General features: G+C 42.0%; 1 protein-coding gene across 1 annotated transcript in view; it reads left to right on the top strand.

Moving 5' to 3' along the window:
- CFAP251 (cilia and flagella associated protein 251) overlaps positions 1-14,042 on the top strand; it is a gene marked incomplete at its 3' end in the record, with an annotated part of 63,403 nt that overhangs the window by 12,437 nt on the left and 36,924 nt on the right. The window contains exons 6-10 of the mRNA XM_079717714.1: positions 3,604-3,715; positions 3,974-4,054; positions 9,060-9,137; positions 10,668-10,718; positions 12,159-12,373. Of these exons, the coding sequence (XP_079573840.1) occupies positions 3,604-3,715; positions 3,974-4,054; positions 9,060-9,137; positions 10,668-10,718; positions 12,159-12,373 (537 nt within the window). The remainder of the gene's footprint in view (positions 1-3,603; positions 3,716-3,973; positions 4,055-9,059; positions 9,138-10,667; positions 10,719-12,158; positions 12,374-14,042) is intronic.

The following is a 14,042-nucleotide window of genomic DNA, read 5'->3' as shown; positions in this document are numbered from 1 at the left end:
ATACAATTCACTGGCATTAATTACATCCACAGTGTTGTGCAGCCGTCACCACTATTTCCAGAACACTCGCAGCACCCAGCCAGAACGTCTGAACTAATGAACTCCTCATTCTCCCTCCCCTCAACCTCTAATCTACTTTCTGGCTGTAAAGATTTGCCTATTCTGGGGCTTCCCTGGTGGCGCAGTGGTTGAGAGTCCGCCTGCCGATGCAGGGGACACAGGTTCGTGCCCCAGTCCGGGAAGATCCCACATACCGCGGAGCGGCTGGGCCCGTGAGCCATGGCCGCTGAGCCTGCGCGTCCGGAGCCTGTGCTCCACAACGGGAGAGGCCACAACAGTGAGAGGCCCACGTACCGCCAAAAAAAAAAAAAAATTTTCCTATTCTGAACATCTCATGTCCGTGGAATCATACAATATGTGGCTTTTGTGTCTGGCTTCTTTTACTTAATATTTTCAAAATTCTTCCATGTTGTAACATGAATCAGTACTCCATTCCTTTTTATAACTGTTTAAGATTCCATTGCATGGATATACCACATTTTGTTTATCCATTCATCTGTTGATTTTTAAAAAATCACTTTAATACATTTTAATTGGAAGCTAAAGTCTCCTTTGGCCACCATCTCCAATCCTAGTCCTCTAGGTAGTCAATTTGATGTGTTTCCTTGCAGAACATTTGCTGTTGTTTTAAATGCACATGTGTAAGGGGACTTCCCTGGCGGTCCAGTAGTTAAGACTCCGTGCTTCCACTGCAGGGGCCACGGGTTCGATCCCTGGTCAGGGAACTAAGACCCTGCCTGCCTCGAGGCCAAAAAACATACACATGTCTGGCCATCATCATATATCATCGTATGGTTTTTCTCTACAACATTTTGAGCGTGATCTTTTCCCATGCGCAAAGTCCTAATGGGGTCCCCTGCTGCCCGTTGCCAGCTCAGCCCTTGTTACAGGGAGTACACACTCACATCCTAGCCATGCAGACACTTCCCCCACGAAATCAAATTCCCGTCTGCTTGCCTAGCGGTCATCTCTAGCGATTACATGCTTTTCAGCTGCAAGAAATGGCACATCCACCTGACACACACGAGGGAAAGTCATCTCCTGCATCAGGAAGTCCTGAGGCAGGAAGGATGGGCCCCTCTGGTGCCTCTCTTCTCTCAAGCCTTTGCTGACAGCTCCCCCGCCCCAGGCAGAGCTGGCTTCCATTCAAACAGTGTTTATCCTTTGCTTTTTTCTTGTTTATAGAGCTGTCTCCCCCACTAGACCGGGGGTGACTCTGGCAGTCATTTTTAAAAATTACAAAGTGAAGTGTATCTGTGGTTAACAATTAAAATGATATGTCGATATGAGTTTTATGATATTGCAGATGATGACTCTGGGAACCCAGAAAGGATGATCTGGTTTTAGAATTAATATTCACCTTATTAAAGTGATAAACGGTACTTCTTCCTTGAGATATTAGTTCAACTTAAATCTTACTCTGTAAATCTAGCATATTTTTGCAATTGCCTCGAAGGGGGCTTTGATTAATGTTTGGTCTCACAAATTTTATTAACTCCTTTTAAACATTTTAAACTGCATTTAGAAATGGAATATATTCAGTTTCATCTTTAAGTTCTTTAGTCGTCTGATTAACAAATAAATCCTTCACCAGTACTTAAGTAATTCTTGTAAATCTAATAAATTAGACATAAATATGGCAAGTCCTAAGTTCTCTTAAGTGTTCAAGTATTGTTTATAAACCTAATACAATTTGAATTTAAAATCACAAGTCTAAATCAACTACAGACTTTCAGTTAGAATCACAAATTAATCTGTTAGAGACTCTAATATGTTAAATTCTCTTAAACATGACCCATTCTTAAAAAAAGGAACAAATTCTCTTATCACAAATATGTTAAGAGTACAGGTCAAACTGACTTCATCTTCTCTGCATTTAATTCTAAATATCCCTGGGAATGAGATACACCTTCCCACGAAGAACGTCATTATGTCATTCCCAACAACTTTAGGACTCCCTTCCCAAGGGAATTTTTGGGGCCACGTCTCAGTGGGATAAAATATCTCAAGTGACAGAGAAACAGACAGGTCCTCAGCTAGGGCACAGACTTGGTTCCAGCCAATTGGGACGCTGATGTGACATACTGAGACCTGTGTGACATACTGAGGCCTGTGTATATTTGCTGTAACAAGGTCTCCATAATGAAAAACCAACGGGGGGTCTGCACAGCCCGCGTTCCGGGATTAAGTCTTCCTACCACCCACTCTTCCAGTGGAAGTCAGGGACCCCCACCACATCACAGCTTACTTCCATCATTGCTTCAGCTGTTTCTTGCATTTCTTTGGCTCTCTCAGATATTCAGATATCATCTAATTAAATTCTGCGTGTGTTAAGGCTTTGTCTCCATCTTACAGTTTTGAAGTCTTGCCAGTGACACAATACAGACGTGTAAGAAAAAAAAAAAAAGTCCCCCTTCACCCAAACCTATATCCAGAGTCACCATGTAGTTTGGAGTTCATTCCTCCAGACTTTTTTCTATACATATAAGTACACACACACACACACACACACACTCTCTCTCTCTCTCTCTCTCTCTCTCTGTCTCTCCTCTCTCTCTCTCAGGATGATGCTACGTCTACTGTTTTGCTATTTGCTTTTTTCCACAAAGTTTTGGTCACTTTCCCAAATCTACCTCATTCTTTTTGAAGGTGGCATGCTTTTTCATTATATGGTTTACCATGATATTTTTTAAACAAATCCCATATTAATGGATATTTGTGTTGTTTCCAGACTTTTGCTATTACAGCAGTGCCACAATAAACATGAACTGGCATTTATCTCTGTTTACTTTTGCTATTATTTCTCTAGGAAAAAAAAAGTTGTAGACGTGGAATTGGCGAGTCTTAGGGTCTGTGCATTGAGGATTTTGACAGATGCACGGAAGTTGCTGTCGAGAAAGCCTGTGCTTGTTTACACTCCCCCTTCTGGAGGAGGCCGCCGGCTTTCCTGAGGGCTAGGATGGTGTCCCAGACATCTTGTTTCACGTTCTCCTCCTTCACGCCTGGCACAGAATCAGCACTCGATAATGAAGGAGAGACTAGAGCTCCAGGAGAGAACAAATAGCATGTTTACATGCTGCCCTGAGTTAGTTTTTGTTTTAAATTTGAGGTAAAATTCACATAACATAAAAGTAACCATTTTAAGGTGAACAACTCAGTGGCATTTAGTATATGCACAGTGTGGTGCAACCACTGCCTCTATCTGGTTGCAGAACATTTTCTTCGCCGCAGAAGGAATCACTGAAACCATCAGCCTTCACATCCCGCTCCCCTACCCTCTGGAAAACATGCATCTGCTTTCCACCTCTATGGATTTGCCTATCTTGGAGGTTTGATATAAATGGAATCATACAATATGTAGCCTTTGGTGTCTGGCTTCTTTCACTCAGCACCATGGTTTCAAGGTTCATCCGTGTTGTCACCTGTGTCAGTGCTTCACTTCTTTTTTATGGTGGGGCAACTTTCCATCATGTGGGTGGACCACGTTTGTTTCTCGGTAGCTGTTCTGTTCCTGACCTGGGTGTCCCCCGTCCTGTTTTGCAGCATTCCTGTGCACACGATATTCAACAGCTGCCCAGAAGGTGACGGCATCAGGGCCATGGCCATCACCCGCGACGCCAAGTACCTGGCGACCATCTCAGACGCTGAGATCCAGGTACAGGGCCTGTCACGGCAGCTTCAGCGGCTGGCCCCCCCGTCACAAGTGTCCCTGCGAGCAGCTCTGCTCAGGCTGTGTGGCGTCTGTGGTTCTCTGGGTGGAGGGGGGGTGACCGGTCAGGGGCTCCCTGCCTGCGGCTTAGCTCACTGTGCCTTGCTTAGTTAGCGGAAGTCACTGGCTTACCACAAGAGGTGTAGGTTCCTCCAGTAGCCTTCAGGAACCTTCTCACTCTCCTCTGTCTGCCATCACTTACAGAAAGTTTGCATCTGGAAGTGGACTTTAGCGGTGGAAACACCGGCCTGCACTCTTAACCTTCCCAAAGAGTATGGTTTTCAGGTGAGTTCATTTTGAGCCTGTAAAGATCCACCTAAAGGTACCCTGAAGCCAGTTCAAAACTACTTTTTGTTTTACTGGAGCTTTGTTATGGTGCACTAGAGCTTTTTAAAAACTCCTGTCCATGATCTCATTTTATTTTTGATGATAATAGCTAATTTTTTGGATCACTTCTTATGTGCCAGATTCTGCTAAGTTCTTTGCATACAGTATCTCATGTAATCCATGCAAACATGCTGAGAAGATGTTACTGTGGGATTCATATTACTACTATTAACTATCAAATAATTGGTCTAAAGTCACCCAGCTAGCAGCCTTTCTTATTCTAGAAGCGTGTTCTGAACTGCTCCTCATATAGGGGAGTTACTATTCTCGATTTGCGTGAGGTGACTTGCCGAGGGCACCCAGAGCACTGACTGTGCTGCTCTGCATCGTCTCATTCATGCTCACAGCCATGATTCACCTGCATTTATTGAGTACCTACTGTGTACCAGACACTGTGGTAAGGATGTCCATGGCTTGTGTGAACCAGAACCCAAGCAGGGGGTCTGGGTGACTGGACTCAGCGAGGCTCACGTCATTGTCAGCTTTACGTCCCTTTTTCCTCCTGCTCTCCCTCCGCCAACATTCCTTCTGCTCCCTCAAAAAAATTTCCTTCCTTGTTTTTTTTTTTTTTCTTTTAGCCACACCGCATGGCTTGTGGGACCTTAGTTCCCCGACCAGGGATCAAACCTGCACCCTTGGCAGTGAAAGCGCAGAGTCCTAACCACTGGACTGCCAGGGAAGTGCCCCCCCAAATTTCCTTACTTCTCAAAGCTACCAGCCATACCTGGGTATTTAGGGTGGGTTTTTCTATTGCTACCAAAAATGCACTGGGGATTTTGATAGAGATTGCATTGAATCTATAGATTGCTTTGGGTAGTCTTGTCATCTTAACCTCATTGTCTTCCAGTCCACGAGCATGGAAGTCTTTCTGTTTATTTTTTCTTATAGATTTTATTTATTTATTTATTTATTTATTTATGGCTGCGTTGGGTCTTTGTTGCTGCATGCGGGCTTTCTCTAGTCCTGGCGAGCAGGGGCTACTCTTCGTTGTGGTGTGCAGGCTTCTCATTGTGGTGGCTTCTCTTGTTGCAGAGCACAGGCTCCAGGCACGTGGGCTTCAGTAGTTGTGGCACACGGGCTCAGTAGTTGTGGCGCACGGGCTTAGTTGCTCTGTGGCATGTGGGGTCTTCCCAGACCAGAGCTTGAACCCGTGTCCCCTGCATTGGCAGGCGGATTCTTGACAACTGTGCCACCAGGCACAGGGAAGCCCCTGTCTTTCTGGGGTTTTTTTTGTTTGTTTTGTTTTGTTTTGCGGTACGCAGGCCTCTCACTGCTGTGGCCTCTCCCGTTGCGGAGCACAGGCTCCAGACGTGCAGGCCCAGCGGCCATGGCTCATGGGCCCCGCCGCTCCGTGGCATGTGGGATCTTCCCGGACCGGGGCACGAACCCGTGTCCCCTGCATCGGCAGGCGGACTCTCAACCACTGCGCCACCAGGGAAGCCCGCCATTGTTTCTTTAAACATTATTTCTGCCACATTCTTTCTTTCCTCTCCTTCTGGGACTCCAGTTACATGTAAGTTAGACCTTTTCAGCTTGTCCCATAGGTCTTTTATTCTTTTTTCTATTCTTTTGTGTCTTTATGCTTCAGTCTGGATATTTTCTCCTATTATTTATCTTCCTTTTCTATTAACCATTTCTTTGGCTATATTTAATTTTCTGTTAAACCATATTTTGTGTTTTTTATTTTTTACTTATTTTATTTTATTTTATTTTAATTAATTAATTAATTAATTTTTATTTTTGGGCTGCCATGGGTCTTCGTTGCTGCGTGCAGGCTTTCTCTAGTTGCAGCGAGTGGGTGCTAGTCTTCATTGTGGTGCGTGGGCTTCTCATTGCAGTGGCTTCTCTTGTTGCAGAGCATGGGCTCTAGGCACGCGGGCTTCAGTAGTTGTGGCATGAGGGCTCAGTAGCTGTGGCTCGTGGGCTCTAGAGCACAGGCTCAGTAGTTGTGGCGCACGGGCTTAGTTGCTTCACGGCATGTGGGATCTTCCCGGACCAGAGCTTGAACCCATGTCCCCTGCATTGGCAGGCGGATTCTTAACCACTGTGCCACCAGGGAAGTCCCATGTTTTTTATTTTTATTTATTTTTCTCCCACTCTATGCTTTATTCACTTTTTTAATACATCTTTATTGGAGTATAATTGCTTTACAATGTTGTGTTAGTATCCTCCATCCCCTCCCTGTTGAGCCTCCCTCCTACCCTCCCTATCCCACCCTTCTAGGTCATCACAAAGCACTGAGCTGCTCTCCCTGTGCTATGCAGCAGCTTCCCACTAGCTATCTGTTTTACATTTGATAGTGTATATTTGTCAATGCTACTCTCTCACCACGTCCCAGCCTCCCCTTCCCACTCTGTGTTGTCAAGTCCGTTGTCTACATCTATGTCTTTATTCCTGCCCTGCCACTAGGTCCATCAGTACCATTTTTCTAGATTCCATATATATGCGTTAGCATACAGTATTTGTTTTTCTCTTTCTGACTTACTTCACTCTGTATGACAGACTCTAGGTCCATCCACCTCAATAAAAATAACTCAATTTCCATTTTGTGTTTTTTAAACCATTTTTTTTTCAGATCTAGAAGTTCCATTTGATTTTTTTAAAAAATAGAGTTATCTGATTGCTGATCATCAGGGAAAGGCAAATTAAAACCACAGTGAGATATCACCTCACACCTGTCAGAATGACCACAATATAACAAATATTGGAGAGGATGTGGAGAAAAGGGAACCCTCGTGCACTGTTGGTGGGAATGTAAATTGGTGCGGCCACTGTGGAAGACAATATGGAGGTTTCCCAAAAAACTAAAAATAGAACTTCCTTATGACCCAGCAATTCTACTCCTGGATGTATATCTGAAAAAAACCAAAAACACTAATTCAAAAAGATACATGCACTCCAGTGTTCGTAGCAGCATTATTTACAATTACCAAGATATGGAAGCAACCTAAGTGTCCATCAACAGATGAATGGATAAAGAAGATGTGGTACATATATATAATGGAATACTACTCGGCCGTAAAAAGTACCTGGATCTCCTGGGGATCTCTTTCTGTAGATTACTTTTCTCCCTTGTTTTTCAGTCATTTGGACATGTCTCTTGCCTATGCCTGGTTATTTTTCATTGAATGCTAGACGTTGTGCTTTAAAAGGAATAGGAATAATTTGAGGCTCAGTTGATAATAACTCACTCTAAGGAAGACTTACTTTTGCTTCTTAGAGGCCTTTGGCGAAGTGGTCACCTCGTTCTAATCAGAGATTGAGGTGATTTGAGGCTGATTTTCAGCCTTTGTGAGGCCTCATCCATGCACTTGCTTTCACCAGTTCTTCACCCCACTCAGGTCTTTGTGTTGTCCTGAAATTGATCATCTGACATTGGCATTGGTAGTTTACATTCCTGAAATGAGGCAGCAATCAACAGGCAAGGAATAGGAGATGGGGTGGGAGAGGCAGGAATGGAACTTAAAAAGCATTTCTCAGAAAGCAAGTACCGTATGCTAACACATATATATGGAATTTAAAAAAATGGTTCTGATGAACCTAGGGGCAGGACAGGAATAAAGACGCAGATGTAGAGAATGGACTTGAGGACACGGGGAGGGGGAAGGGTAAGCTGGGAAGAAGTGAGAGAGTGGCATGGACGTATATACACTACCAAATGTAAAATAGATAGCTAGTGGGAAAGCAGCCGCATAGCACAGGGAGATCACCTCGGTGCTTTGTGACCACCTAGAGGGGTGGGATAGGGAGGGTGGGAGGGAGATGCAAGAGGGAGGGGATATGGGGATATATGTATGCATATCGTTGATTCACTTTGTTATACAGCAGAAACTAACAGAACATTGTAAAGCAATTATATTCCAATAAAGATGAAAAAAAAAATCAAAGAAAAAAAAAGAAGTATTTCTTGGGACTTACCTAGCAGTCCAGTGGTTAAGACCTCACCTTCCAATGCAGGGGGTGCGGGTTTGACCCCTGGTTGGGGAGCTAAGATCCCACATGCCTCAGCGCCAACAGACCAGAAGGTAAAACAGAAGCAATATTGTAAGAAATTCAATAAGGACTTTAAAAATGGTCCACATCCAAAAAAAATCTTTAAAAAACAAACAAAGCATTTCTCCAACCCATCTCTCGTCTGTCTCCTGCAGCCCTCCATGTCAGGCTGCAGCTGCCCGCCTCCCATGCGTATATCATTTCAAGACTTATGCCTTGTCTCCCCAGGGATTTCTCACTTGTTGTTACTTAGTTTCTGCATTTCAGGTTTCCTTCACTTCTATAGTGTCTGCAGGGTTGATTTTTGGGGAGGGAGCCAGGCAACCCATGCTACACACCATCTTGGCAGGAATCAGAACCCCCTTCCAATAATTTGCATTCATTCCAAGTTACCTTGTGGCCCTGTTAAATTTAGAAATGAATACACAGCAGTCTTTGTCCAAAGGACACAGAATAAAGGTTATTGGTGAATACTAGTTTACTTTTGCTTGCTCCAATTTATAGATGATGAATTATAATAAATAAGACTAAATAAGAAAGGTAACACGTTTGAGACCATTAATTTTAACACTCAGTATTTAAAATATATTCCTATTGCTTACAAAATGCCATGTCTGGTTTTTTTCTTGTTTTTTTGTTTTGTTTGTTTGTTTTTGTTATTTTGACCATGGCACGAGGCATGTGGGATCTTAGTTCCCTGACCAGGGACTGAACACGTGCTCCCTGCAGTGGAAGCGTGGAGTCTTAACCACTGGACCACCAGGGAAATCCCCCATGTCTTTTCTGTTTTATATTCCTACTCAGTTATTTACTTTAATTAAAACTATTATTTAATTTTAACATTCAGCTTAACCAGAGATCAACAGAAAATGTATTATAATGTAACATATTTTCATACTTTATATTTCAGAGCTACCTTACTTTTAATCCAACAAATAATAAAGAATTGGTGAGCAATAGTAAAACACAAGCAATATATTATATGTGGGTAAGTAGAAATATATTCATTTGTCTTAAATGTATAAACAAGTATGTGTTTATTCTTTGAGTACAGATCTTTTGGTAATGTAACAATATAGTATCTACTTAGCAATAAACATATATTAAAATGTTTTGATTTAATTATAGCATTTATTTTAGTCCCATTGGAAATTAGTATATTAAATCAGAAGCAGATAATTTAAATTTCATTTAAGTTTTTAAAGTAATGTGGCAAATATTTATTTGAATATATTTTAGGTCTAAAATATATTCAAGATCAAAGGTTTTTCAAGATCTTGGACTTTATTCCCTTTTGAGTACAGATCTTTTGGTAATGTAACAATATAGTATCTACTTAGCAATAAACATATATTAAAATGTTTTGATTTAATTATAGCATTTATTTTAGTCCCATTGGAAATTAGTATATTAAATCAGAAGCAGATAATTTAAATTTCATTTAAGTTTTTAAAGTAATGTGGCAAATATTTATTTGAATATATTTTAGGTCTAAAATATATTCAAGATCAAAGGTTTTTCAAGATCTTGGACTTTATTCCCTTTCAAAAAGGAATTAGCAAACAGATTGGTTATATGTATACTGACACAGGGCAAAATCATGAGATTAAAAAAAATATCAAAAGTTAAACATAAACTTACCATATGACCCACCAATTTCGAGGTATATACCCCAAAGAATTGAAAACAGGCGTTCAAACAAATACTTATGCACAAATGTTCATAGCAGCAGCATTATTCACAATAATCAAAAGGTAGAAACAAATCATCTGCCCATCAACTAATGAATGGAGAAACCAAATGTGGTCTATCCATCTATGGAATATTATTGAGCCATTAAAAGCAATGAAGTACAGATGCCTGCCACACCGTGGATGAACCTTTAGAACATTATACTGAACGAAAGAAGCCAGACACGAAAAGCCACACACTCTATAATTCCATTAATATGAACTGTCCAGAACAGGTAAATTCATAGAGACAGAAATCAGAATGGTGGTTGTCAGGGGCTGGGGGAGATGGGAGGTGACTGCTTAATGGATAGAGGGCTTCCTTTTGGGCTGATGAAAGTCCTGGAACTAGAGGGAATGGTTGCACAGTATTGTTAATGTACTAAATGGCACTAAATTTTACACTTTAAAAGGGTTAATGGTTAATTTTATATTGAGTGAATTTTCCTCAATAAAAAAATGCTAAACAAAAACGCTTTGAATTGCTGATTTTCAGTGATATTCATTCCTTCAGGTATTAATTATAGCTTCAAAGCCTTATAAATGTAGAATTCAGATTTGCATTAACTACCACTTAGTCACAATCATTTGTGGCATTTTTATGTATTTACTTATTTTTCAGAATGTTTCTAGATGTCCCTAGAGACAGCAGGTTATCCTACCTGTAGAAATTGCAAAGCTCTGACCCTGTTCAGATGCATTTGTTTTGATTTGTGCTGTTATGTAGCTCTTCTTTTGGAAACCAAGTCTTTTTTTAGTAGTGATTTTTTTTTTTCTGTGCTTATCAGTATGAAGAGGGAGATATACTTGTTCACAGTGCCCCACTTTTAACAGAAAAAGTGAGTATGCCTGTTGTGCCTTTTATTACGTCTGACTTTGTGGAGAATAAATATGTGTGTGTCAGCTTAGTCATTTTGGGCTACTCTTTGTATGTCTTTATATTGCAAAATAATTTGAAATTTTTACTTAGGTCCTTTACCATACTGAATGGCCAGTTAAAAATAATGGAAGGCGGGCTTCCCTGGTGGCACAGTGGTTGAGAGTCCGCCTGCCGATGCAGGGGACACGGGTTCATGCCCTGGTCCGGGAAGTTCCCACATGCCGCGGAGCGGCTGGGCCCGTGAGCCATGGCCACTGAGCCTGCACATCCGGAGCCTGTGCTCCACAACGGGAGAGGCCACAACAGTGAGAGGCCTGCGTACCGCAAAAAAAAAAAAAAAAAAAAAAAAAGAAAAAAAAAGCACCAAAAAAATTTAGAACATCACATTAAACAGGCTAGGAAAAGGACACTTGTCTCTTGTTTGAGAGCTGAAACAAGAAGGCACAGAGTTGCCTTGTTTGACCTCAGCTGGGAATGTCACGTTTTTCACCACTCGGCACATGCACACATCTGCAAATGATTGTGAAAGTGCCACGAGGATTGATTTGGAGGTTACAAATAAATATCAGAAAGTAAGTAAATTCACAAATACCGAATCCACAAAGAATGAGGATCGGCTGCAGTTTCAAATGATAAAAATGCCTCGTGTTGAAACAGGGCTGTTCTTAGAACGTGATGTCCTTGCTTGACCAATTGTGCTTCTACTGACCCTCTTGTGTTCAAGTCAAAGAGGTCCACCTTAGGATCTTCTCTGCCTAAGTAGAGAGTCAGGCAGCAGACTTACTGTATCATGTGACAGATCGCCAAGTTTCCTTCATGTATTCATTCAGTAAACTTTCACTGAGGGTTCACTCACTGCTCTGGGTTCTTTCTATACTTTATCTCTAAGACACTCCCTAAGAAAGATGGCCTAGTGCCTTATCCTACGTAGCACACATTTAATAAGAAGTCTTGGGGCATTTCTATGTACAGCACTTACATTTCCACTGATGGGAAAATAATTTATGATCAAAAATAAACTGAGAGAATTGTTTTATAATGTTTTACAGCTGGAGCATGCTTTGTCCACAACAGACATTAGTTTCTTTATCAGTCTCTGAAACCTCAGTAAGAGAAGTTGAACAGATATAAATGATAATTAATCACTCCTTCATTTGCTTTAAGCAAACAGTTTAATTAAGCCAGTACAGAACCCTTCACTTCCTCTTAGCAAACCTTCAGTGGTTCAGAGCTGCCTGATCATGGCAATCCATGGGGGAGGGTTTTTTAAATGATTTTTTTTTTACTTTATTTTTTTCCTACTATATTTAGGTAAAACATTATAAAACGTCGTGTTGATAAATGTTTTGTTTTATATTTACTACCAAAAGTAACTCATAACCTGTCTCTTGAAATGCAGACGTTCAACAAGCTCGTGGGAAAATTTAGCCAGTCAGTCTTTCATTTGAATTTAACCCAAATACTGTCGGCGACAATGGAAGGGAAGCTGGTTGTCTGGGACATTTACCGCCCACCGCCATCTGCCTCCACCTCTTTGGGCTTTCCCCACATCACACCTTGTAAACTGGTTCATTTGCAGAAGGAGGGTATCACTGTGCTTACTACAGTTGACAGGTACCTAATTAATTAAAAAGTAGCTATAGATGATGATAAAATTATTTTAAAACCCTTTTGGAGGTATACACATATGTTGTATATGCATAGATTGTTTCTGGGGAGATCCAGTTAACTGGAAACATTGGCTGCCTCTGAGGAAAAGAACTGAGAACTAGGATCAAGGATGGGGGTGGATTTAGTTCTTTTTATAGTCTCATGTGTACTGATTGGTTTGCTTTTTAAAAAAAAAATCATGGGCATGTATTACTTTTTTTTAAAAGTAATTTAATATTTTATTTATTTACTTAATTTTTGGCTGCGTTGGGTCTTTGCTGCTGCGCGCAGGCTTTCTCTAGTTGCAGTGAGCGGGGGCTACTCTTCATTGTGGTGCACGGGCTTCTCATTGCGGTGGCTTCTCTTGTTGCAGAGCATGGGCTCTAGAGCACACGGCCTTCAGTAGTTGTGGCACGCGGGCTTCAGTAGTTGTGGCTCGTGAGCTGTAGAGCGCAGGCTCAGTAGTTGTGGTGCACAGGCTTAGTTGCTCTGCGGCATGTGGGATCTTCCTGGACCAGGGCTCGAACCCGTGTCCCCTGCACTGTCAGGTGGCTTCTTAACCGCTGCACCACCAGGGAAGTCCCAGGCATGTATTACATTTTTTTTTTTTTTTTTTTTTTTTGCGGTACGCGGGCTTCTCACTGTTGTGGCCTCTCCCGTTGCGGAGCACAGGCTCCAGACGTGCAGGCTCAGCAGCCATGGCTCACGGGCCTAGCCGCTCCGCGGCATGTGGGATCTTCCCAGGCCGGGGCACGAACCCGCGTCCCCTGCATCGGCAGGCGGACTCTCAACCACTGCGCCACCAGGGAAGCCCATGTATTACTTTTAACAATCCTTTTGTGTTGGTGAAACAAAAAGTAACTAATTTTTTTTCTTCTGCCCTAATTAGACTTATTTTGCCCATACTTTAAATTTAATAAAAGGACATAGATAGCTATATAGTTCTTTCTGATTACAGAATAACATTTACCCATCATGAAAAGATGAACTACAACATAACTTTATAAAGTTCCCTAACTCTTTGATTTTGAGAGGCTGCAGGAGCACATAGATGATCTAAGCCTTATGCCTTAGCCTCAGACATAAAGGGGTTCATGTTGCCAGATGCATCCCTTCCTTGCCAAGTGACCTTGGGCAAGGGACTTAAATGTGCTGAGCCTCCAGTCTTCCATCTGTAAAGTAGGCATAACAATACTGTCCCTCCAGAGTGATTTTGTGAGGATGGCTTGCAGAATCTTAGTTCCCTGACCAGGGATTGAACCCTGGCCCCGGCAGTGAAAGCTCTGAGTCCTAACCACTGGACTGCCGGGGAATTCCCAAGCCTTGTAAAACTCTTAGCATGTCATCTGGTACAGGGGAACTCTAGGTAAAACAGCCATTATCAGTGTGCTGGAGACGATTGCCTCGTGACAAGAACCCTGCCCACATGGTTGGAGTCACTGTGCCATCTGCTTCCCAGAAGCCCATTGCTTTCTTGACTCTTTCTTTTAATACAGAGGAACAGTGAGGTCCTGGTGTGGCTTTACAAAGACAAATGCAAATCGTCATCTTCACTCACTTGATGCGAAAAGACAGTAGTAGAATTGCAGTTGATGATGCAATCAACTTTTAATTGTTGGGGGTCAGAACCCAG

Source organism: Hyperoodon ampullatus (assembly GCF_949752795.1).
Source record: "Hyperoodon ampullatus genome assembly, chromosome: 13".
Classification (NCBI taxonomy): Eukaryota; Metazoa; Chordata; class Mammalia; order Artiodactyla; family Ziphiidae; genus Hyperoodon; species Hyperoodon ampullatus.
The sequence above is the reverse complement of the archived record's forward strand: the minus strand, read 5'-3'. Positions and strand labels throughout refer to the sequence as shown.